The following is a 27,912-nucleotide window of genomic DNA, read 5'->3' as shown; positions in this document are numbered from 1 at the left end:
GAATCACAGAATTGGAAAGCAGGAGGAAATATTCAAGAAAAATCTTCTCATACTAGAGATGGGAAAACTGAGGTCCAGAGAAGGTAAGTATCTTAGCCCCACGCCTCACAAGTACTGTCTGCCAGCACTTCTCTCAGCCTGGCACTGTCTCCTCTACACCACATTGAACTGACAATCACTACATTTACACTATAAATAACAAAATAAAATTTCATAGCAAGGATTTGTCATTTTCTTTAACCCTTCATGGCCACTTCATGTGCTTTTTTGGAAACATAGATGAAAGTGCAAAAATCTGACAAAATTTTTCTTTCCCAATGACAACAAAAGTCATTTTTGACTGGTCCCCAACAGAAAAATATAGACAAACTTTTAAAATTAATAAAAATTTAGGCAAATCAAGGCTCAATAATATTTTCAAAGAAACTTTAGAGGAGAATCTAAGGTAATGGTTCTTATCTTTTTGTTTTTTTTTTTAACTAAAAAACTCTGAAAAATGAAATAAAGGCAGTAGCTCAGGAAAAAAAAAAAAAAAAATGAACATGCAGACAAATTTTCCCAACAATGAGGAACTTCTGAAGACCATTCATGAAACGCAAGAAACTCTGAATGAAGGATTACCAAAAGAGTTAGCATTTTTTTTTCAAAACTATAATGGGGCTGGGTTGTAGCTCAGTGGTTGAGCACTTGCCTAGCATGTGTGAGGTACTGGGTTCAATTCTCAGCACTGCATATAAATAAAATAAAGGTCCACTGACAACTAAAAAATTATTTTAAAAAAAAAATAAAGGTATTGTGTCCATCTACATCTAAATATATTTTTTTAAAAAATTCTATATGTAGACAACAAAAGTAATTCTAAAGCTATTTTTAATTGTCTATCTACTTCTTGTAAAAATTTCCTCAACCGAGTTGAGAACATCCAATGAGAAAAAGGTTAACATGATCAGATATGACTTATAAAATCCTTAAGTCCCAGTTCTACTCTTTCCTCAGTCATACTTTCCTTATTATCTGAGGTATAAACTTTCCTTATTATCTGAGGTTTAATCTCCTTTTATTTCTTCCTCCTTCATATGCTCCTAGACCATAGGGACAAAGGGAATTCCCCTTATTTTGCATCTTAATGCTAAGAACTTTGATCCTTGGATCTGAGTTTAATATTCACAATGTTTAATGGAACAGACATATAATGAAATTAACTCATTATCGTACTTCATTATACATATAAGACATAATAAAAAGCACACTGAAAATTCCTCCTTCAGCTAAAGATTGTGGTCAGTAATCAATGTTTTTCAATTCTATTTTGTAGGTAACAGTGAACACAATATATTATGTAATGAAGCAAAAAAAAATAACTTCCATAAACCTGAGAAGAAGCCTGCTTACCATCCTGCAGAGGAGAGAATTCTGAGTTGCTTTTCTGCCTGGGTGGTGTTAACAACACAGCTGGCTCAAAAATACGTGCTGGAAAACTGGTGGTCAGATTCACGCTATCAGCGGGGGTTGGCACCTGAGACAGTTTAACAGGCAACTCTTCCTGTGGAAAATCAACCACTTCTTTCCCTCTGAACATCAATGGCACAGAGACATTAGCACTTACAACAGGACCCTCTAAAGAAGACAAGAAGACATTAATATGTAAGGAAAGTATGAGCACACCTCAGGTGTTAATTCTTACATACATATAAATAGAATACAAAATCCATTCAGCCCCTAGAGCCTTCACTTCCTAGGCTATATTCTCCTTTGCCAGTAATTCATAGGCAGCTTCCTGTGGAGCCGGCACTGGGAAGAAGTTGCTATTTTTGAGAAAAGTACGAAGCGCCACAAAGTCATAAAAAGAAAGTCACTTTTTAGGAACTCATAAAAAAAAAATCTTACTTGGCATTTTAGAGTTTTTCATGATTTGTTTTTATTGTTTTTTAATGGTCCTAGAAGTAACAAAACGACAAGAATGGGACTGTCCATATACAAGGCTCACTACCAAACAAGGTAATTTCACAAGTCATGTACTATCACCTTCCATATTATTTTAAAAGTGTTATAAGAGCTGAGACTCAGATGCTAATAACCTTGTTTCACATATATAAATCTTACTTTTTCCACAGACAATAAAAAGAATTAACAATAATCATAATAAACTCACACCCCACCTTTCTCATCTCTGAATAACTAAAAGTTTTCTCACTAGTGAAATGACTCAGATAATAGCAAAGCACATATCTTTGACTGAGATATTAATAGAAATCCCCCACAAAAATAGATACTTCATGCAACTCAAATTTTAGGCTGCCACTACTTAGAATCCATCCTAAGAAAATACTTCTAAATACATAAAACACTCTACACATGGACACTCATCAAAGTATTGCTTACAAATGAAAAGTGAAAAAGCCTAAATGTCTTATTCAGCCTATTAACACATGAAGGCACACAGGTGAAGAGAGGATTTTGAAACATCACCACATCTGAACAAAAGTTATGAATTTCTAAAACTCAGGGGTGTTTTGTTTTCAATACCATCTCTTCTGAATCTGGGACACCATGATTAAACTTAACACTAACATCTCACCTGGCCTAGGTATTCAGTTCTCCCATGTACTACCTGCATGACTGCTAAGTTACTGACCCTCTCTAAGCCTCAGTTTCCTCATTTAAAAATGGGATAACAAAACAGGTGCCTCATATGGCTATTATGAGGATTAAATGAGATAATACATGTAAGACTCAGAAAGTACCTGGAAAATAGAAAGTATTCAATAAATATCAGCTAGTAAAGCAGTGGCAATTGCAATAGTGATAATTCAGTATATGCCACAAGTAGTAATAACTCCATATAAGTTTAGAGGTTCAGGATTTGATTTGTTTGCTTGTTATTCTAAAGGCATTTAGCAGTTCACAGACAATCTGGAATAAAAAGACTATACCTACTTGGATTGTCTATAATTCTACCTGTGGCTTCCCTTTCTGTTGCTTGACTTTCTTGTCTGGAGTTATTTATTACAGGACAATTTTTAATGGCATGTGTGAGTGATATAAGTTGCTCATCTGTTGTGACCATATATTGCTGAAGTCTCGCCTGGAGAAGGGAAGAAATGAAATAAAATCATCAGCATAAAAAACATCAAATCATCACTAGAAATAAAATCATATAAAGGATATGAATGTTTGCATAACATCATTATTTTATTTTAAATACTCCAAGAATTCCAGACTTTCATTAAAACTCTAAAGAAATGCTATTCATAATTATAAATATTCTAAAAGTCCCATGAAAGATAAACTGTTAAATAAATCATGGCCAATTAATACCCTGCTATAAAAATAAGAATTAACCTTTTTTATAAGGCTTTCAATTTACAAAACCTCTTCATATAATATTATTTCAACTGACTCTCAAGCTACCCCAAGAGACTGATACATTAGGTAGAGGAAACAATAAAATATTCCTCAAGCATTTAAACTAGCAAACATAAACACTATAAAGATTTATGGTCTGCAACCTGTATACTCAGAAAAATGAGATATTATATCCCTTCTATTCAAATGTATGATATGTTAAAGTCATTGTACTGTCATGTGTAACTAATTAAAACAAATACAAAAATAAAAAATAATAAAAAAAATAAAGTATTTGAAACAAGGTTGTTGAAGAGACCACCCAAGGAAATTTTCACCTACCTTGCTCTGATTCAGGTTACTTCATGCAATCCAAATGCAAAACACTGTCTTGAAATATAACTCAGTTGCACTAAAATAACTGTGATAGTAGATGAATTTTGTTTTGCTTTCTTAATTACTTATTTCAACTTAGTCCAAAGGAAACTACCCTGATTGGAAACCTATCTATAAATATCTATTAAATATGTTTCATTTAATGTGAAATGTGAAAAAAAAATTATGGTAATGTATATGAAATAATGGTGAAGGAACAAGAAAGCATAAAATTCCGTGTTCAATGATTATAACTTTACACTTTACATGTGTCTAAATTATTTTTATATATGTACACACATATGTATTCTCATATTTGTCTATGTATACATAATTCATAAATTTTTAGAAAATTATATAAGGCTTTCTTTTACTTAAAAGATCATTCACAAAATACCTCACCACTGATTTACTTTATATCAAACAGCTGGATGTATTTGGATTTCCATTCTTATATTTAAAAGTCAACTAGATTGCCCAAAAGTTTAGATGAACTTGCTGTTCTTATCTTTTCCACACTTAAGATCAAGAGTCAATCAAAAGCACTAGGTTTAATTACAACCACATAATGCAGGTCTTTCTTAAGCTAAGTACTTAGCAAATACTTCATAGCAGAAGACAGCAGGTAGAAGGAAAGAAAGGGAAGTTGTATAAATTGCTCAGACCTTGAAAAGATTAAGTAAGAGAAACCAAGGATGATATGTAGTGATAAACTATCTAAGTATATAAATGTATCACATAGGCTTACAGATATACATTGTTGATCCAGACATATTAGAAATATTATGATACAGTAGAATGATATAACTGGGGAAAGCATGCTAAACATTTTTATATCACCAGCTGATATTTCTTCCCAAATTTCACACTCATATATGCAGTGGCTTCGATATCTCCACCTAAGACTCAAATAGACTTCTCAAACCTAAGATACAAAACCAAACTCTTCCTGAAGCCTTCATTACCTTGTAAGTAGAAACTGTTAATTGTTTTGTCCCAAACTCTGGAATCACCCTTGACTCTTTCACATCCTCTTCTTCACCCCATATCTATAATGGGTTTGGCTGGTTTTCAAAAATGTATTCAGAATTTGATCAATTTCACACCCTCTGCCACTTCTACTGTAGACCAAACTGCCATGTTTCAACTGAATTATTCCAATAACTCCTATATGTAATGTCCTGCTTCAGGGTTTGACTACCTAGTCTATTCCTGTTCCCAAATTGTATATAGAGATACTGAGAGCACAAGAATGAACTCACAGGTCCCCAGAAGACATTTTAAATTTTCAAGAGAAATAGTGAAGTCCAACATTTATCAGACATTGGTGAACTATTAGCTTCAGGCAGTTCATAATGTCAACATAAGATTAGATTACATTACTTTTAATAATGTCAAATCTTCTTATGGCTGGTTTTCCAGCAATTGCTATGCTAAAAAAAAAGTTCTAAGTAGAAATACAGGAAATAAGAGCAATGGTGTTCAATACATTCTAAGTTTTGAAAAGTTGTGCAGTGCTCAAAAGGTACACATATACCACTGGTAAATAATTGTAGTTATTTAATAATTAAATAAATACACACTTTGTATTTCAATTTATGCATATTATTGTTTATAATAGCTCCTAAGTTTTTAGACATGAGTTGTTTGGACCTAACTTCTTAATAAATGGAACTGTTAGATATTTCTTTTGGCCAAGGTGTGCCATGAATCACTAAGGGTACCATCACTCAAGGCAGCATTTCTAATCTAGTCTCAAGATTGTAAACCAGATCCTCTCAAAAGCCAGTTTCCCATCTCATTTTTCCCAAATCCTTAAATAGTATGCAATGCCTATGTGACCTGGCTTCTCTGATCTCGTCTCCAATGCTCTCCCTTTCCCATGCTCCATTCCCACCACACTGGTATCCTTGATGACTCTAAGTTCACAGACACAATGCCAGCTTTGCCTTGCTTTTCCTCTACCTTTTCCTCTGTTCTTCTCTCAGCTATGTGCATGCTCGTTCCCTTACCTCTTCTAGGCCTCTGCTCATATGTCACCTCTACAGAAGGCATGGCCCATCCCATTTATAACTATATTCCACACCCATTAGGCATTTCCTATGCCTTTTTTTTTTTTTTGAGAGAGAGAGAGAGAGAGAATTTTTTATTATTTATTTTTTAGTTTTTTCGGCAGACACATCTTTGTTTGTTGTGGTGCTGAGGATTGAACCCAGGCCGCACGCATGCCAGGCGAGCGTGCTACCGCTTGAGCCACATCCCCAGCCCCTCCTATGCCTTTTACTTACTTTATTTTTCTTAAAGTACATATCAACACCTAATTTACTACATATATAACTTCGTTATTTTTGAATACTTATTTAGAATGTAAGCTCCACCAGGACAAGGATTTCTATATTTTGTTCACAGTTGTATTTACTACATCTAAAATAATGCCAGGTCCTTAGTAGACACACAATAAAGATTTGTGAAATGAATCAGTATAATTTAACACATCACATCTTCCCAGGAGAACTGAAAATATATTCATGCAAAATCATGTTCATAAATGTTCATAGCAGCAATGTAATAGACAAAAAAATGGAAATAATCCAAATGTTTATTCATCGACTGATGAATGGACCAATAAAAGGCATATCCATAACATGGAATATTATTGAGTGATATAAACAAATGAAATATTGATATATTTTACAACATGGATGAATCTTAAGAAATACACTGAATGAAAGAAGCCAGACACAGAAGACCACAGATCCCACTGCTACAAAATATCTGGATTAAATCCATAGAGACAGAAAGTAGACTAGTGACTGCCAGGGGTTAGAGAAAGACGCGAATCTAGCATGACTCTTCATGGGCATATGGTTCCTCTTCAGGAAGATGAAAATATTCTGGATTGAAAATATTCTGGTACACAAGTCTTTAAAAGGGTGGACTTAATGATATGCAGACTACATTATCAATTTTTTTTAATTACACATTTTACATCTAGTGTTCATTGACACAAACATAATTTGTCTATTCTTTTCTAATCTCTTGTAGCTGATAAATAATAAATACCCATAAGAACAAAAAGATGACCAAGATAGCCTCTACATTCATGTAGCACAAAGTGATAATATAAAAATACACATAACCATAACATAATGTAAATGCAATGATAGCAATATCCAGAGAGCATCAAAAATATATAAAGGAAGTACTTAATGCAGTAACCAAGCAATAGGCTTTCTAGAAGAGATACTGTGTGCCTTAAAAAAAAAAAAGGCATTGGCATTTAGTCAAGTGGCAAATCAAATATGAAGACACTTGTTAACTGTAAATAGCACCTGAAGCAATTTGCAGGAAAGTTCTGCAACAGCTATCCTCTGCTGTTTTGAAATTAAAAGTGGCACCCATAACACTCACACTTAAGCTATCAAAACATTGCACATTTTGGTTAACCACTATAATACCGGCAGTTATCATTTCAATATATATTCTGTCTTTTACCCTAAATAGTATGTGTATTAAACGCAGCAGACTTATTTTATATTCTTATTCTATATACAATTTGTAGTCTAAACTTCTACTATAGTACCTCCAATATAATAAATGTTCAATAACACCAACCATCGATGATGGTAATATGTCAAAAAAATCACATCAGCACAGCTAAAACAAAATCAACTCCCCTAAGAGAATCCTGCACATATGCAAAGATATTCCATACTACAAAACATGGAAAAGTCTGGGATAGCATTTGAGTACCTGTGTGGCAGTATTTTCTTCTCTCAGAAGAAGAATTTCAGCTGTTAGAGCATCAATGAGCTCTCGATGATCACCTAATACATGTTCCAGTTGCTTCCTTGTCTCTACTTCTTTACGTAGTTGAAGCTCACTCTACCAAAAAAAAAAATCAAAACTAGCATCATATATTGAAAACTAAAAGTTTCTACTCAAAGTGTCAAAGAAGACAATTACAAATATTTACATGTTATAAGATAGTAACAAAAATTAAAAAATTGTATTACAAAGTTTATTATATTTAATTGAATAAAACAAGCTGCTTTATCCTCGTCTTTTTAAGATAGAATATAGTAAACAAAATGGTATGTAACATTAAATAATTATATTTTCATGAAAGAAACTGAAGGGATATACATATATATTGTTTGAATATACATAGACTATCTCTAGAAAGGCACACTGGTATCTAGTAATGATAGCGGGACACAAGAAAGCAAATAGGTTAGCTGGAAGTTAGAGATAAGAACTAGAGTGTTCATTTTATATCTTCTGTATCTTTGAATTTCACACCTTATGACAAGTCATCAATTCAAAAATTAAGTTTGCTAAACTATAATTAAAAACAAATAACATTAAACTCTCTTAAATACATCCATTAAATGGTTTATCTTTGTAAAGTAAGTGATTAGCTAAAAAGGACATTCTTCTAAGCCTGCAATACTTTCCAAGCACCAGAAGTACATTCCTGAAGACTCCTGACTTAAGGGTAGAAGAATGTTAACACTTTATTTAAAGTCTGAGACTACCACAAATTTTTCATTAAAAGGCAATCTTAGCAAAACAGCTCCAGAGCAATTGAAACACCTCAATTAAGAGTAATAAATTTTATTTTTTAAATAAAATTTCCTTAAACATTTTGTCATATTTGTTTAATAGATTTATGAATGTTAAGTTTAAATAGATTTTATAAAAGATGAAATGCATAGCCAATTCTAATTCTATGGCATTCTGAATACTGATGAGTATTTATAAACAAAAAATTCTTGCTTGTTTTATAAATTATTTTCACAATAAAACATCTGCCACTTAAAAAATCAAGCCATACTGAGTTACCAATCATACAAAAAACATGAGAAATTTTCCCACCTATCTAATCTACATACAGAACTCCAAACTGAACTAACGTGGGTATAGCAAGCAGAGAAAGGCAAGAGAATGAAGACCCAGTTAATAGTGCTATTTAATCTATAGCTGCCAAACAGAATCTATGCTGTTTGGCAGCTATAGACTATTAATAATCTCAATATCAGCACAAGATATAATTTTATTTACATCAGATTTCCCTTACTAATTAAAATTTGTTAAAGCTCATATTTGCATCAAATAGACTATTTTAGGAAGTATCAACTAAATAGCAGGGGTAGATTAAAACCAAATTACTGCAGATAGTCTAAAACTGAATTTTCAAATAAAAGTTATTTGAATTTGACTGAATTTTATTTGAAGGTTACAATAAACTAAGAAAAAAAATTCACATATATTTCTGCTTGAAGAGAAGCCATGTCATGCACTTACCTCTCTCAGGTACCGAATCAGGCGACAGAGAGAGCTCACCAGAGACAAAGTGAAGCCTGTGAGACCCTGACCCCTCTGCAGTCCCTTGACCTCACGTCCTGTCCACCGCTCATATTCTTCCATTTCATGTTCCACTTCATGTATCATATGTTTGAGGACATCCAAGCTGGAATTATTGCTTTTTGATAAGTCTGCAGAGGTAGTGCTAGCTGATAACATGTTTTTCTTCTGCTTGGAAGGAGCACGCAAATCTGGTTTTCTTTTCACTGAGAATGACAGAAATAACTGTATTTCAAGACAAGGAAAAATTATAATCACAAAATTACGAGAAAAATATTTTAATTATTCACAATATATAAAAAGTTTTTACATAAGTTATTACCATTTTTATTATAAAAATCAATTCAATTTAAACAAGGTTTATACTATAATGAATATACTAGAATCATCCATCCAGAATTTTATGGATTAGGAAGGATTTCTTAGCTAAGCTCCAACAAACTCTTACTTAATTAGATCCCAATAGATGAGCTTAAGGGGGCAAAAATTTAGTAAGAGATTAAATAGCTACATCAGGTTACATGTTTAGAAGTCATTTTTGCAAAATAAAAAGAGACTTAACCTTTATTTAGCAGTTGTTTTTGCTTCCTTGAGTTGAGCACCTGTCCTACAACATAGCTTGAGTCTAGAGTCTCAGTAGATTCTTCAGGCTGAAGCCTGGTTTGGAGTTTCTTGACAGCATCAGTAGTATTCAGAGCAGCTAAAAGGAAGAACAATGAAAAAAGGTTATCTCAAGAGAACAAACTTTTTCTGAAAAGTCTTTTAAATGACAGATCCATTAGTATTTTAAATAATTAGGTTACATAAGGAAGTCAAAAGTTAAACAACATTCATTTGAAAATTATTGTTTGCTGTGTGTTGTGGTGCATGCCTGTAATTCCGGCTATTCAGGAGGCTGAGGAGGGAGGATCACAAGTTTGAAGCCAGCCTCAGTAACTTAGCAAGGCCCTAAATAACTTAGTGAGAGATTGTCTAAAAATAAAATGAAAAATAATAAGGTCTGGGAATATAGCTAGTGGTAAAGTGCTTCTGAGTTCAATCCCTAATACCTAAATAAATAAATAAATAAATTACTGTATTTAAGAAAAAAACTAATCAAGTAGGCTACTAGGAATAATGCAAAGACGGAACAAACCTCTTTGTTCCCCTGATGAAACAGCAGATGGAGTTCTTGGAGGGGTTGTTATTTTTGACTGTGTTGCTATTTTCTGCTGAATATTAGTCCACAGTTTACTAATTAACTCAGAATTCTCTTCAGTTAGTTGGTGGAGAAACCTATAAATTTCAAGACAATACGTACAGTAGTGTTAAAAAGTACTATCATTAAAACTGTCCAAATGTTTACATATTTGATTTGAAAGATTTTTAGAAATCACAAAGAAAAACTAACTTTCTCTTTAACTGATAAAATAGGTAGGTAGCTAAAATATCTATCCTCTTTGTGTTAGAGGGAATCATCCCATCTGCTTCTCAGTTTCCTATCTACCTTGGATCCCTAATATAGAAGCATTTGCCTCTTCTGCAGTTTTGTGGTATGGCTCCATCTTCCCCTTTCTCTAAAGTAATTAAGTATATACAGCTCAGCTCCTTTTGGTTTCTCTCTCCTACAAAAGAATCTGCCCACTGAGCAGACAGCCACTGCTCCTACTGAAGTAAATTCATTGGAGCAGAACAGGACCCTATGTATCAGGCAGGGAACAGAAGAAGTAAAAAGAAAAGCTGTAGTTTAGGGCTTAGTATTTGCAAGCTCTTTCATTACAGATCTAAGCTTTACGCTATAAACATCTTTATACTGATTAAGTTGATATTTTAATATTTGACTAGTCTGATTCATGTATCTATTTTCTTACTTGGATTGATATTTAAAAGAGGTAGGGGGCCAAAAAGTAGAAACAACTCAATGTCCACCAGCTAATGAATGGATGAGTAAAATATGGTGTAGCCATACAATAAAATATTATTCAGCTTTTAAAAGGAATGAAGTATTGACATATGCTACAACATGGATGAACCTTGAAAATAAGGTGCTAAGTGAAAGACACCAGACAAAACAGAGCATAATGCATTATATATACACACACATATATAATATTAAATACATAAATATGAGATATATAATACATAAATATTTGTAAAAATATATATAAAAAACATATACACAGACAAATTCTATAGATAAAAAGTAGATTAGTGGCTATCTAGGCCCAAAATGTTTGGGAGGATATGGGGTTTGACAACTAAAGAGCATGGGATTTCTTTTTGAGGCAATAAAACTTTCCTAAAACAGTTAGTGATTGTATAGCTATGAATATGCTAAAAGGATTGAATATTACATTTTTAATGAGCATGCTATACATCTATGAATTATGAATCAATAAAGCTGTTGAAAGAAAGATGGAAGGGAGGGAGGAAAAGGGAATCTTATTTAGTGGCTCTAAAACCTTAGCCTAGGGGAGTCAAGCAACATATGGGTGGCACATTAGTACACTACTTGCTAAAAGCTATATTTAGCAAAATGTCCATGATACAGTTCATTCAAAGGGAACTAATTAACAAAGCAGCAGAAAGAGCCCTTTATAAATCCAACCTTCCGGATAAATCTCAAGAAGTACTATAATGAGATTTCTACACAATTTGGGCAAATAAACTCCAACCCGTCCGACACCTATATTATTATCTCTAATGTTTATGATATTTTTAAGAGTCAGTTATGTGAAATAATCATAACAACAAAAATACAATATCATCTACAGGTGGCTAATAAATGGGCTACCAATGTAGGTTCTCTATTCACATTCTTTTTTTTTTTAATTTTTTATTGTGGGTTGTTCAAAACATTACAAATTTCTTGACATATCATATTCCACACTTTGATTCAAGTGGGTTATGAACTCCCACCTTCACCCCATACACAGATTGCAGAATCACATCAGTTACACATCCATTGATTTACATATTGCCATACTAGTGTCTGTTGTGCTCCGCTGCCTTTCCCATCCTCCACCCTTCCCACTCCCCACCTCTCCCCTCCCCTCCCCTCTTCTCTCTCTACCCCCTCCACTGTATAACCCTGAGGGTCTCCTTCCATTACCATGCAATTTCCCTTCTCTCTCCCTTTCCCTCCCATCTCTCATCCCTGTTAAATGTTAATCTTCTTCTCCTGCTCTTCATCCCTACTCTGATCTTAGTTACTCTCCTTATATCAAAGAAGACATTTGGCATTTGTTTTTTAGGGATTGGCTAGCTTCACTTAGCATAATCTGCTCTAATGCCATCCATTTCCCTGTAAATTCTATGATTTTGTCATTTTTTAATGCAGAGTAATACTCCATTGTGTATAAATGCCACATTTTTTTTATCCATTCGTCTATTGAAGGGCATCTAGGTTGGTTCCACAGTCTTGCTATTGTGAACTGTGCTGCTATGAACATCAATGTAGCAGTGTCCCTGTAGCATGCTCTTTTTAGGTCTTTAGGGAATAGACCAAGAAGGGGAATAGCTGGGTCAAATGGTGGCTCCATTCCCAGCTTTCCAAGGAATCTCCATACTGCTTTCCAAATTGGCTGCACCAATCTGCAGTCCCACCAGCAATGTACAAGTGTACCCTTTTCCCCACATCCTCGCCAGCACTTGTTGTTGTTTGACTTCATAATGGCTGCCAATCTTACTGGAGTGAGATGGTATCTTAGGTATCTTAGGGTGGTTTTGATTTGCATTTCTCTGACAGCTAGAGATGTTGAGCATTGTTTCATGTACTTGTTGATTGACTGTATGTCCTCCTCTGAGAAGTGTCTGTTCAGGTCCTTGGCCCATTTGTTGATTGGGTTGTTTGTTCTCTTATTGTCTAATTTTTTGAGTTCTTTGTATACTCTGGATATTAGGGCTCTATCTGAAGTGTGAGGAGTAAAGATTTGTTCCCAGGGTGTAGGCTCCCTATTTACCTCTCTTATTGTTTCTTTTGCTGAGAAAAAACTTTTTAGTTTGAGTAAGTCCCATTTGTTGATTCTAGTTATTAACTTTTGTGCTATGGGTGTCCTATTGAGGAATTTGGAGCCCGACCCCACCGACTGTAGATCGTAGCCAACTTTTTCTTCTATCAGACGGCGTGTCTCTGATTTGATATCAAGCTCCTTGATCCATTTTGAATTCACTTTTGTGCATGGCGAGAGAAAGGGATTCAGTTTCATTTTGTTGCATATGGATTTCCAGTTTTCCCAGCACCATTTGTTGAAGACGCTATCCTTCCTCCATTGCATGCTTTTAGCCCCTTTATCAAATATAAGATAGTTGTAGTTTTGTGGATTGGTTTCTGTGTCCTCTATTCTGTACCATTGGTCCACCCGCCTGTTTTGGTACCAGTACCATGCTGTTTTTGTTACTATTGCTCTGTAGTATAGTTTGAAGTCTGGTATCGCTATACCGCCTGATTCACACTTCCTGCTTAGCATTGTTTTTGCTATTCTGGGTCTTTTATTTTTCCATATGAATTTCATGATTGCTTTCTCTATTTCTACAAGAAATGTCGTTGGGATTTTGATTGGCATTGCATTAAACCTATAGAGAACTTTTGGTAATATCGCCATTTTGATGATGTTAGTTCTGCCTATCCATGAACAGGGTATATTTTTCCATCTTCTAAGATCTTCTTCTATTTCTCTCTTTAGGGTTCTGTAGTTTTCATTGTATAAGTCTTTCACCTCTTTTGTTAGGTTGATTCCCAAGTATTTTATTTTTTTTGAAGATATTTTGAATGGAGTCGTTGTCCTCATTTCAATTTCAGAGGATTTGTCGCTGATATACAGGAATGCCTTTGATTTATGCGTGTTGATTTTATATCCTGCCACTTTGTTGAATTCATTTATTAGCTCTAATAGTTTCTTTGTAGAGCCTTTTGGGTCTGCTAGGTATAGAATCATATCATCTGCAAATAGTGATAATTTAAGTTCTTCTTTTCCTATTTTGATGCCTTTAATTTCTTTCGTCTGTCTAATTGCTCTGGCCAGTGTTTCGAGAACTATGTTGAACAGAAGTGGAGAGAGAGGGCATCCCTGTCTTGTTCCAGATTTTAGAGGGAATGCCTTCAGTTTTTCTCCATTCAGAATGATGCTAGCCTGAGGCTTAGCATAGATTGCTTTTACAATATTGAGGTATGTTCCTGTTATCCCTAGTTTTTCTAGAGTTTTGAACATAAAGGGATGCTGTACTTTGTCGAATGCTTTTTCCGCATCTATCGAGATGATCATATGGTTCTTATTTTTAAGTCTATTGATGTGGTGAATAACATTTATTGATTTCTGTATATTGAACCAGCCTTGCATCCCAGGGATGAATCCTACTTGATCATGGTGTACAATTTTTTTCATATGTTTTTGTATCCGATTCGCCAGAATTTTATTGAGGATTTTTGCATGTAGGTTCATTAGAGATATTGGTCTGTAGTTTTCTTTCTTTGAAGTGTCTTTGTCTGGTTTAGGTATCAGGGTGATGTTGGCCTCATAGAATGAATTTGGAAGTTCTCCCTCTTTTTCTATTTCCTGAAATAGCTTGAAAAGTATTGGTATTAGTTCTTCTTTAAAGGTTTTGTAAAATTCTGCTGTATACCCATCCGGTCCTGGGCTTTTCTTAGTTGGTAGTCTTTTTATGGTTCAAAGGATCAACTATACAGGGAGATAGAGGCTATTCACATTCTTGATTGTTTCTTTTGTTGCGAAGAAGCTTTTTAGTTTGATGCCATCCCATTTTATTGATTTTTAATTTCTTGTATTTAGAAGTCTTGTTCAAGAAGTCAGTTCCTGTGTCAATATGTTGGGGCTACCTTTTCTTCTAGTATGTTTAGGGTTTCTGGTCTAATTTCTAGATCTTTGATCCACTTAGAGCTGATTTTTGTGCTGGTAAGAGACAGGGGTTAACTTTCTTCCTGGATTTACATATGGATTTCCAATTTTCTTACCACCATATGTTAAAGAGGCTATCTTTTCTCCAGTGTATGTTTTTGGTGCCTTTGTCTAGTATGAGATAACTGTGTTTAGGTGGGTTTGTCTCTGTACCTTCTGTTCTGTTCCATTGGTCTTCTTGCCTATTTTGGTGCCAATACCATGCTGTTTTTGTTACTGTAGTATAATTTAATATCTGGAATTGTGATGCATTCTGTTGTGTATTTCTCACTAAAGAGTGTTTTAACTATTCTGGGCCTCTTATTTCTCCAAATGAATTTCATGACTGCTTTTTATACTTCTATGAAGAACATTATTAGAATTTTGATGGGAATCACATTGAATATGTATAGCACTTTTGGTGGTATGGTGATTTTGACAATATTGATTCTGCCTATGCAAGAACATGGGAGATCTTTCCATCTTCTGAAGTCTTCCTCAGTTCCTTTCTTTAGTGTTCTGTAGTTTTCATTAGAGAGATCCTTCACTTCTTTTGTTAGATTGATTCTTAAGTATTTTACTTTTATGTGTGTAGCTATTGTGAATGGGATAGTTTTCCTGATTTCTCTTTCAACTGATTCATTGTTGAAATGATAGAATGCGTGAAGACAGAATGTACAGAATGAGAGAAAATTTTTGCCAACTGCATCTCAGATAGGGTGTTAATTTCCAGGATATACAAAGAACTCAAAAAGCTTAACACCAAAAAAACCAAAAAACCAATCAATAGATGGGCAAAGGAACTGAACAGACCCTTCTCAAAAGAAATACAAATGATGAACAAATATATGAAAAAATGTTCATCATCTCTAGCAATTTGAGAAATACAAATTGAAACTACACTGAGATTTTATCTCACTCCAGTCAGAATGGCAATTATCAAGAATACAAATAATAATAAATGTTTGTGAGAATGTAGGGAACAGTGAACACTCATGCATTGCTGGTGGGACTGCAAACTGATACAACCCCTCTGGAAGGCAGTATGGAGAATCCTCAGAAAACTAGGAATGGGACCACTCTTTGACCCAGTTATCCCACTCTTCAGCATATATCCAGAGGATTTAAAATCAGCATACTACAGTGATATAACCACATCAATGTTTATAGCAGCACAATTCACAATACCTAAGCTACATAACCAACCTAGATGCCCATCAACAGATGAATGGATAAAGAAATTGTGACATACATACATACATATGTGTGTGGGGGGGAGGGGGTGTAATGGAATATTATTCAGCTATAAATAAAAATGACTTTATGATATTTGCCAGTAAATGAATGGATCTGGAGACTATCATGCTAAGTGAAATAAGCCAATTCCAAAAAACCAAAGGTCAAATGTTTTTGCTGATATGTGGAAGCTAAACCACAATAAAGGCAGGGTGGAGAAGAGAAGTTCAGTAGATTAGACAAAGGAGAACAAAAGGAAGGGAGGATAGAAATAGTAAAGACAGTAGAATAAATCTAACATAATTTTCCTATGTCCAAATATGAAAATACCTAAGTGAATCCCACCATCGTGCCCACCCACAAGAGTGGAGTCCTAATTAGAATAATTCCATGTTTGTATAATTTTATCAAAGATAAAAAAGGTTAAATAAGAAAACAGGACTAAAGACTCTGTAAAAAGTATATATAAAAAAAGTAGTTAACAAAACAAAATTATATATTTCCTAAACACTGAAAGAAATACTTTAAAAATATTCATAGAAAAGGAAAACTGTATTACAATACAACATACTAAAAAATAATAAGACAAAATTAACATTAAAGGGCTGGGGTTGTAGCTCTGTGGTAGAGCACTTGCCTACATGCATGAGGTACTGGGTTCAATCCTCAGTACCACATAAAAACATATAAATAAAATAAAGATATTGTGTTCATCTACAACTAAAATGTTAAAAAATTAACATTAAACATACCAACCATATCAAAAAATGTACAAGCTTACTTCACCAATTAAAAGAAGAATATTTTCAAATTGTCTAAGAAAATCACACTCAACTCTGCACCGAATACGAAACATACCTGATACAAAACAATTCTAAAAAGATGTAAAAGAATATAAAATAAAAAAGACTAAATATAAAAAGTAAAGATAGAAGTTGGCAGGTGGTGTGCACCTATAGTCCCAGGTATTTGGGAAGGTAAGGCAAGAGGATCCCTTGAACCCATGAGTTTGAGACCACACTGAACAACAGAGAGAGACTCCCAACACAAACACACACACACACACACACATACACACAAAATTAAAAAAAACCTGAAACAAAAAAAGAGGTTTTACTCTTAATACGAGATAAAACAGAACTGAACCAAAAGGCATTAAATGTTACAAAGGATACTTTACAATTCTAAAAAGTCATTAACCAAAGATATAATAACATTTATGACTATCCAGGTACCAAAAAACACATCATCTTTATAAAAAAAGATTTAAGCAATTAAATATACTTAAGCAAAAAATCAAAGAGAAACAAAAACACATTAATAGGAGACTTTTAATACATTACTCTCAGTATAAGATAGTGGCAAAAATAAGGAAGGAAGAAACAGCATAACCCCTGAGGCAGATCTTATGGAAATACTATAGAACTTTATACCTTTTTAATAGAGTTATAACCTCTTCTCAAGCAAACACATGGAACATTCACAAAAATGTGATCATATATTAGGTCACAAAGAAAACATCATTAAGTTCCACAAGAAGAAATACTGCAAATCACATTGTGAATGCAAAGTAATAAAACTAGAAACAATAAGGTGGCTCTGGAAATTTTCTTTAAATTTTCTAATAGACAACTTTTAGATAAAAAGGAAAATATAAATTGAAACTACTTCATTTCTAAAGTAACAAAACACTACTACACCAGAATGTATGGAATACATTTGAAGTAATTAGAGGAAAATTCAGAGCCTTAACTAATTTATTTTTGATATTAAAATAATGAAAATAACTTTCCAACTCAAAAAGCCAGAAAAACAAAGTAAACCAAAAGAAAGAATAAGAAAGGAATAAAAGCAAAAATTGATAAAGAAGAAATCAGGAAACTAGCAGCTCTAATAAATAAAGAAAATCCTGGTTCTATGAAAAATTAACAAAATGGACAAATCATTAATTAGCCTAATTTTAAGGAAAGAGGAAGAGTAAAATATATGATGGGTAACAGTGCTCATTTACCAAGTGCTCACATATCCAAGTAAGAAATTTTTCAGAAGTACAGAGCTATTGGCATACTTTTACAGAAATCTAGTGATTAACCTAAATAAAATAGAAAAATTTCCTAAGAAAATATATTCTAAATATATATATATATATATATATATATATATATATATATATTTTCAACCTTCATTAACAAAAAAAAGTACCAGGCACAAACAGCTTTACAGAAGAAAGCTATTAGCTTTCAAAGAATAGACAACCCCAAAGCTACACAAAATTACACCCTTCATAAACACAAAAGAAATTTAAAACTTCTAGAATGTTTGTTGTGAAAAATGAGAAAAACTTCCAGATGTTTCTTATGAAATCAAGTATCACATTGTTACCTCAACCTGACTCCAGACACAATAATATTACAGATAAATCACTTACGAAATTTAATGCAATACTAAATATAATAGTAATAAAAAACATCCAACACTATATTAATGAAAAGTATATACCTTGGCCAAGTAAAATTTATTTCAGGAATGCAAAGATAGCTTAATATTAGAAAATCTATAAAATAATGTACCATATTAATAGGTCTAAAGAAATTTCATATTATCTCTATAGACAATAAAAAAGTTCTTGACAAAATTCAACAATCACTACTGGTAAAAACACTTAATAAAACTTCATAGTGGGCTGGGGATATAGCTCAGTTGGTAGAGTGCTTGCCTCTCGTGCATAAGGCCCTGGGTTCAATCCCCAGCACCACAAAAACAAAAAACAAACAAACAACATCAACACACACACACACACACACTAAAAAAAAAACTATAACTTTGGGACTGTGGCTCAGCGATAAAGTGCTTGTCTAGCATGTGTGAGGCCTTGGGTTCGATCCTCAGCACCACATAAAACTAAATAAATAAAATAAAGGTATTGTGTCCAACTACTTCTAAAAAAAATGTTAAAAAAACTTGATAGACATTTGCTAGCATTTTTTTAAAGGCTTCAATAAAGAAGCTAGCACCTTAAGAAGAAAAAACAAACATTTTCATAAGATCAGTAACAGAGCAAGGATGCCACTATATCCACAATTATTTAATACTCTCCTATAAATAATACACAAAAGAAACTATTTAGAATAATAATCTAAGAAAAAAAGTAAAAATGCTATTGATTTGCAGATAACAAGATAGTAAACCTAGAAATCCTAGAAAAATCAATGCTAAAACTAACTCTCAAGATTCAATAAAGTAACAGAATATCGAGATAAAATAGATACAAAAGCCTTCACAAGCACAAATGATAACTAACTAGAACATATAATAAAGCCATTTAAAAAATAACAAAAAAGTCATGAAATATTTAAGAATAAACAAGAAAATGTAAAATCTATAGGAGAAAAAGATTAAAACACCTTTTAGAAAAGTATACTTGAAATAAATGGAAAAATAAATTTATTCTTAGTAAAATTCAACATCAAAAAGACATCAATTCTCACTAATTAATGATATAGCATGTCCTAACAGAAAATATCAAAAAGCTTTTATACAAAGTTAAGCAAGCTAATACTAAAGTTCAAATGGAAAATACGTAAGAATCCCCAAGAAAACTCTGGGGAAAAAAAAAAAAAAAAAGCTATGAGTGAGTCTATTAAAACATTATAATTTGTCTCTAAGTAAAACAGTGTGGTACTGAAGCATGACTGGAGAAACAAGGCCTGCAAATTAGAGTACAAAATCCTGAAATGGATCCAAGTACCTATGGTAATTTAATATGTGATGTTGAGAGCCACAGCCCAGTCGGAATGGCCCCTGGCATTTTGCCAGAAGTAATGGTTGAGAGGCGAGCCATTAAGATGATGCTGGATTGATTCAATTGTATATTAGACCTTTACTGTCTGGTAATAGGATGATGCAATGGGCGCCTGTACTGTCTGGTAATAGGATGATGCAATGGGCGCCTGCTACTTTGGAGTTCGGGAGGTTCCAAGAGTGAGTGCACACGCAGGGGAGGGAGGGGGAGGTTCCGGTTGGTGTGTGGTGTGTTCCTGGAGGAGCTGCTTGGGTGGCGTTCAGGAGAGTTCCCGGGGTGTGTGCTGGTGGAGTTTGGAAATAAAGTTTGTTCCTGCTTGAGTGGCTCGTGATTTGTACCCAGCCAGACTGCAGCAATGTGACAAAGGTAGCATTTCAAATAAGTAGGGCAAGAATGATTTGTCTTTTTAATAAATAGTATTGGGATAACTGGATAGTCATCTAACAAAAGAAAAATTGGACACAGACCTCATATTATATACCCCCCAAAAATGTTAAGTAATCTTAGCTAGGTGATCAGAGAACTAAATGTTAAAAAATAAACCACACAAGTATTAAAAGAAAACATGATTGAATTCCTCAATAATATGGGTTTTGGGAAATTATTTCAGAGTATGATTCAGGATCCACATGCAAAAAAAAAAAAGTTAAGTTCAAACTATATTTTGCTGGCAAGAAAAAAAAATGCCACCACAAATGTAAAAGATAAACTAGGAAAAATATTTATAGCACATTAGATTACACAGATAAAAGACTAATATTTTAATGTGCAAAGATATTTGCAAATTAAGGAAGAAAAGATCAAATCCTAGAAAAATAGACAAATGACACAAATAGAGAATTCACTATAAGGTCCCTTAAACATATGAAAAGTATTTCAATTTACCTCATAAAAGAAATGAAAAGTAAACCTATACTAAGATATCACTGCCACCTATGAGATTATTGCAAAATTTTTTTAAAAATCCTGACAATACACTCTGTTGATCAGACACATACATATAGTCCGTAAGAATGCAAAATATTAAAATATTATGGCCTTCACAAAATGCTTAGCATTTACCTGTTAAGCCCTAAATCCTATGTCTAACAATTTTCCCTAAATATGGACTCCCCCATAATAAAAAAATATATATCTTCAAGGTTATTCACTGCAGTATTTCTGGAATTATAAAACTGCAAAAAATCTAAATGGCCAGAGTGGTCAAACCATAATACATTCACACAGTTCAGAAGTATGCACCTGTTTCATTTGCAATAAAAAAGTGGGGGGAAAAAAGAGAGCCTATAAATTTTTAAATAGCTGTGAGGTGATTTCCAGGATAAAGGCAAATATAGTAAGCTACATAAGTAGAGTAAAAAAAGATATGTGCATCTGCTTATATTTATAAAAAGAAACTCAGGAAGAATAAAACCAAAACTAATTAAACTAGTTATGTACAGAGTAAGGACAGATGGCAAATCATTAGAAGGGATAGGGCATGGATAACACTACCCTGAGAACAGCTTTTTGTATGGTTTTGTGAAAAACTTAAAAATGAATATAAATAGAAAAATGTACCTAATTATATTTCAAATGAATAGAATAACCTTTAAAAAAAATCCTCTAACAACCTTGAACTCTGCTTAGTAGGTTTATTTCTGTGGTAGTATGGGAGCAACAATTCCAAAACTACTTTCTATGCGTTGTAGGCTTGAATAGAAGAAAACATACTATGCATAGAAACATGCATCTCGGTGTGAAAGAAGAGAGATACAAATATAGAATTGATTAGAAAGATTAATCAAAATCCAATAGTGTTAAACTGGCCTTGAAAGTATCAGTATAAGCTCATAATTTATAACTAAAAAAATATTAATATGGATATGTGCATATGCATATGACCATAGGTGCATATGTGTATCTGTGTTTGTACCTGCTGAAAGGTACTAAAAACCAGGATGGTCAGGTGCAATAAGCACACCTAATACTTAGATCTTGATTTCTAAACACCCTTCTTCAATAAAACAAATAAGGACTTCTCAAAGAAATGGCTGATTCCAGGCCAAGGGCATGACTGTTGTACCAGAAATTAAATTGGGGACAGGGGGATAATTTGTAAAAAGTACACAGGAATGACTTGAAGATGCTCCCATTGGCCAAATCTGTGACAAATGAACATAAAAATAGAAGACATAATTAACTAATAAAGGAACCAGGCAGGCATCACTAACCAAGTGATGAAAATTAACAGCATCAATACTTATCCTTCTTTCTCACTCATGACATCACTGTGTAATTATATGATACACTGAGAAGGACTTAGCATCACTTCAGAGATATTCCTGCCCCAAATGTAGAACCTGAGTCTAATAACAAAGAAATAACAGAGAACACCAAATCAGAGGAAATTCTATAAAGTAACTGCTCGTGTACTTCTTGGAAATCACAAAGATATTATGACAGACAAACACTATAATCAGATTTTAAAAGGTTCCAGATCTTTAAAGTCAAAGAAACGTGAAAAATAAATACAATAAACTATCATGATTGGTTCTCCAAACAATAAAAAAGGACCATAATTAATATGAATGGGGCAATTAGAGAACTCTAATTGATAGTAGTATGGTATTAACTTAATTTCCTGATTGTGATAAGTGTATTGTGGTTCTGTGAATGAATATTCTTGCTCTTAGAAAGTCCACACTGAAGTATTTGGAGATAAAGGAACATGTATTATGTAGCTTACTTCCAAGTGGTTCTCAAAAAATGTGTATGTAGGGGCTGGTGCTATAGCTCAGTGGCAAAGCACCTGCCTAGCACGTGTGAGTCATTGGGTTGGATCCTTACCACCACATAAAAATAAACAAATAAATAAAAGCATGTTGTGTATCGACAACTACAAAAAAAAATGTTTTAAAAAAATGTGTATGTGTACATATGCATGTGTGTGTATGTGTATAAATTCACAAAAAAGAGAAAAATGATAAAACAAAAATGGGAAATGTTAATAACTGGTAAATCTGGGTGAAAAGTACAGAGGAGGTATTTCTACTATTTTTAAAACTTTTCAGAAATTATATCAAAATACAAAAACTTTTAATAAAAATATACCCTTTGTTAATAAAAAAAAGATGCAATAAACATTTGAAATAGGCTTGAAAAAAAGGTAAAAGCTGTAGCTATTTATGCCATATTTACATACCTGTCTGTGTTCGTATTAGATTCAGAGTTCAGAGAGTTATCCAATTCATTCTCACTTTCTTCTGACTGGCTATTAACAATTCCTTCTTCTCCTTCATCATCTATTTCATTAAGAGGCTATCTCAAAACAATAATAAAAATAACAACACAAGCTGACTATATATACTCTCATCCTTTCTTTCTATCATAACAGAAAGAGACTTCCCTAAGGCTAATCACTCCATACACATTCTGGAACCCAAACCCTCTTACCTGCTTCCACTCCATTGGAGTTTCTCTCTCCAGCACTCACCCTTAATCTCTCTGTTGGCTTAAGTTCATCAAAGACTTAAATGCAAGCAAGCCTCTCCCATCTTACTCTGATCTCATAGCTACCTTGACTATCTTTTCTCTTTCACCACCAAACTTCTTTAAAGATTTATTCCTATTTCTCAAATGCCATTTATACCCTTCAATTTTGTTTCTGCCCTACTGCTCTAAATGATTCACTGCAAACTCAGTATCAACATGTTTATTCTTAAATCAAATGAATATTTCTGTCTTTGTTTTCCCTCAATTCTATGACACCTTAGATTCTGATGATGATTCATTTCTTTCTTTTAAAATTTTTCTTGATAAACTTGTTCTTTAACTTCCATGATACTGTATTTTTTAAAAATTTCTTCTTTTTCTCTGGCTGCTCCTTCCAAATCTACCTTATTGGTTTTCTTTTTCTACTCTTCCCTAGTATCTGGTGGGACTCAAGGTCCTCCCTTTGGGCCTTTTCTCCTCTCATTTGATCTACTTTCTCAATGATTTTATCCAAGTCCAAAGTTGCAATTACAAGTCATATGCTGTTAATTTCCAAATCTCTTTCTCCAACCAGAACTCTCTTGAGCCATAGACATTTATATTCAAATGCCTAAAAGATATTCCTACTCAATATGTCTGAAACTGAACATCTTCCTAAGTCTTTCCCAGCAATCTTACAGAAATCTTTTTCTGCCAATACTACCTAAAACCATGAACACTGCCACCATCTAGTCAGATGCCCAAGCTGGCAAAAAAGAAATTTATCCTTCTTTCTCACCCATCACAACTAATCAGCCACCCAATCCTGTCAACTCTATCTCATTTTAACCTCTCTCAAATGTATCATTATCCTTTACTTCCTCTTGCACTACTTTGAGCCAGGCCCTTACCATTTCTCAACACAATTCCAAACTAAGTCTTCTAACCAGGCTGCTATGGTTTAAATGATTTATGCCTTCTGAAACTCATGTTGAAATTTAAATCCCAATTATGAGATATTAAGAGGTAGGTCCAGGTGGGACCCTCATGAGTACTGACAGTCCTGCCCTCATGAGTACATAAATCCATTCATGCTATTAATGAATTAATAGGCTAATGGATTATCTCAAGAGTGGTTCTGCTTTTAAAAGCCAGCATGCCTAGGTCTCTCTTGTTACCTCTCTCTTACCAAGTGATGTTTTGTGTCACATCAAAACTCTGGAAGCAAGGTCATCTATAGATTAGACCCCTCAATTTTGGACAAGAACCATGAGCCAAAATAAACCACTTTTATTTTTATAACTAATCCAGTCTGTGGTACTTTGTTATTAGCAGCAAAAAAAAAAAAAAAAAAAAGCCAGGCTAGGACAGAGACCCTCTCTCAGTCTTAGCCTCTCTCCAATTCATCTTCCACACCACTCAATCTCATCATGACTACATGCTTCTTAAACTCCTTTAGTGGCTCTATTCTTAATTTCCAGGTCCTTAGCCCTTCAGGACCTACTCCTGCCTATTTCTCTAACCTCAGATCTTGCCACTTCTCCATCCCAATGAAGACATACGTTATTCATCCATGTATCCCAACCTCTAGTGAAGGGCCTAATATACTACACTATGAACAAGTATATAAACTTAGTCTCACTCATTCCTGTTCTAAAGTAAGGTCCAGAGAATTTAAGTAATGCAGTTATAAATGCATCTTTTCTTGGAGGCTCCAGGATATCTACTGCAACATCAGTTTCTTTTCTGATGTATAGTGGTTCTCTCCTTACCTATAAAAGTGTCTTTTTTCTCCTCCCTCACTGCCATTTTCCTCTGCTATCTCAGGTTTATGTTCAGAAGCTTACCTCACTGATCTTAATCTGTCAGTTGTAAATTCAGAAAGAAATTAAGCCAGCTAGGAAACCTAATTATATCAAGAAAATTATTTTGAAATTACTAATAACATAACTGGCTCGCGTATGAGGATGGACTCTTCTCTTCACCAGAATGAAATCTAACTGCTTTATTCTTTGATGCTAGGATACATCGTACACTTGTTTCCCAGCTCCAAATGACTGAAAGTATGATTGCCAAATAAATAGAACACTACATTATACAATTTATTTAAGTAAATGAAAAAGCTTCCATCAAATATATTCCAACAGTAGGATGTTCTAAGATGATTAAATTTCTGAATACCTGAGAGTTGATTTTTCAACAAGTGCCAAAGCATAAATGTTTTTTTGCTTAGCTAATGGATTTGGTTACTTTAAATATGTTTAACATTTTACTTAATTTCCTTTAAGTAGAAAACAATATAATTAACTTGTCTTTTATGATTCTGGACCTGCATTCCCAAGAATCATCCCAACTTAAGATTCTTCCTTTATTTCATGGAAGATATAGTTTAGGATAAACAGGTGACTAGGCAAGTCCTAGTCAATCTTAAAAAGCTGCTTTATTTCTTCATGAGCTTTTAAAAAATGTACTATTTCAAAATTCTTAACATTTTGACTAAAAATTTCAATTCTTAGATTTTGGCTAATTAATATTTTATTAGTATAGTATCATTTCCTCATGTAGTATTATTTTCCCATAAATTCCAAGTTTCCTGGGCAGATATCTTTTAAATATACTAATACATTAAAAGAGACTGACATTTAATGAAGTACTATGTTCCTGGTATCATGCTAAATACTTTATGTAATCTATCTCAAGATCCATACAACAAGGTTGTCAGGTATATTTTATTCCAATTTAATAAAAATGAACAAAAAGCACTCTGTGAAAATCAGATATCTTAAGAGGTACTGACAGTGTTATGGAGCCACAGGACCTAAATTAGAATTTTGTCTCTGCTGCAAACTACATGATCTTGAACAACTCACTTAGTTTTTTCGAACCTCAGTCTCTTTTTCTATTAAATGAGAATAACAACAGTACCTAGATCCTATGTAAACACTCAATAAACGTTGGCTATTACTATCCAGTCTCCAATCTTATTTAGGCAAATGGTACTCATATAAAATGCAATGTGCTTGAGTAACTAGCAACCACAACTAGAAGTTATTGATATTTAAGCTTTTAAAATGTTTACCAAAATGCCTACATCAACTTAAACTTCATTTCAGCATGAGCATTATAGTCGTGAGTAGATCACATTACCTGAGGGTCTATGACAGACTCATTAAGGATAGATTGGGCAATAGGATCTTGATTTACCATTATGGGACTCTGAGAGGAATCAGGAGCCATTGTTACATTTGGAAACCCTGAGGACAGAAAATAAGTCATGATGATTTTGTTTAACTAAATTGAGTTCTCAAGTTCTACTATGCCATATATATGCATCATTATATGAAAATCTAAAATAATAAAAACAGCTTAAACTTATATATTGCTTACTATATATCAGCCACTGTTCCAAATGCTTATATGTATATTAACTCATTTTGACCCTCACAAAATTGTATGAGGTAGGTACTATGATTATTTTACAGATCAGTAAACTAAAATTCAAAGTTTCTTTTAGCAAGAAAATAAATTTGCTTTAGTTTCAAATTGTTTTACACAGATTATATATAAATACAAGTATTTTAATTATATGGTAACATATTAATAAGCTGAAAAGCAAGCCTCATTTTAAATTATGAAATCCTGTATATTACACCATATTTTTCCTTGAATAAGCATATATTTTTTAAAAATTTAAAGCAAGATAATATTTCATATTGTTTATATTTGTTATCTGTGGGAGAACTGATCCAACACAAGCTACTTTGTTATTATCAGACAATAATAGATTTTTTCTTAACAAAGTGAAAAAATTTGATTTATGTTTATCCATATAAAGGATAAAAGATCTTTTTAAAATTTTTCATTCTAATTTGTTATATATGACAGCAGAATGCATTACAATTCATATTATGCATATACAGCACAATTTTTCTTATCTCTGGTTGTACACAAAGTAGAATCACACTATTCCTATCTTCATACATGTACTTAGGGTAATGATGTCCATCTCATTCCACCGTCTTTCCTACCCTCGTGCCCCCTCCCTTTTCCTCCCTCCCCTTTGCTCTATATAGAGTTTGTCTATTCCTCCCATGCTCCCCCACAACCCCATTATGAATCAACATTCTTATATCAGAGAAAACATTCGGCATTTGGTTTTGGGGATTGGCTAACTTCACTTAGCATTATATTCTCCAACTCCATCCATTTACCTGCAAATGCCATGATGTTATTCTCTTTTAATCTTGAATAGTATTCCACTGCGTATATATACCACATTTTCTTTATTCATTCATCAACTGATGGGCATCTAGTTTGGTTCCACAGTTATCTATTGTGAATTGTGCTGCTATAAACATTGATGTGGCTGTGTCCCTGTAGTATGCTGTTTTTAAATCCTTTGAGTATAGACCAAGGAGAGGGATAACTGGGTCAAATGGTGGTTCCATTCCAAGTTTTCCA

At 33.4% G+C, this 27,912-nt stretch overlaps 1 protein-coding gene across 10 annotated transcripts in view; it reads right to left on the bottom strand.

Annotated features, from left to right (window-relative positions):
- Nucleotides 1–27,912, bottom strand: part of Spice1 (spindle and centriole associated protein 1) — a 63,354-nt gene that overhangs the window by 15,149 nt on the left and 20,293 nt on the right. For 7 of the 10 annotated variants that reach the window (XM_046425176.1, XM_046425177.1, XM_046425181.2 and 4 more), the window contains 8 exons: nucleotides 26,599–26,705; nucleotides 23,183–23,298; nucleotides 10,223–10,362; nucleotides 9,650–9,787; nucleotides 9,028–9,293; nucleotides 7,474–7,605; nucleotides 2,938–3,085; nucleotides 1,393–1,617 (listed from right to left, as the gene is read on the bottom strand). In XM_046425176.1, coding sequence (XP_046281132.1) covers nucleotides 1,393–1,617; nucleotides 2,938–3,085; nucleotides 7,474–7,605; nucleotides 9,028–9,293; nucleotides 9,650–9,787; nucleotides 10,223–10,362; nucleotides 23,183–23,298; nucleotides 26,599–26,705 — 1,272 coding nt within the window. The remainder of the gene's footprint in view (nucleotides 1–1,392; nucleotides 1,618–2,937; nucleotides 3,086–7,473; nucleotides 7,606–9,027; nucleotides 9,294–9,649; nucleotides 9,788–10,222; nucleotides 10,363–23,182; nucleotides 23,299–26,598; nucleotides 26,706–27,912) is intronic. The other 3 variants (XM_058572869.1, XM_058572870.1, XM_058572871.1) reach the window with 3 other exon arrangements.

The sequence above is a fragment of the Marmota monax genome, unplaced genomic scaffold (genome assembly GCF_021218885.2).
Source record: "Marmota monax isolate L192 unplaced genomic scaffold, Marmota_monax_Labrador192_F-V1.1 WCK01_AAM20220418_F8-fsc00119, whole genome shotgun sequence".
Lineage (NCBI taxonomy): Eukaryota > Metazoa > Chordata > Mammalia > Rodentia > Sciuridae > Marmota > Marmota monax.
The sequence above is the reverse complement of the archived record's forward strand: the minus strand, read 5'-3'. Positions and strand labels throughout refer to the sequence as shown.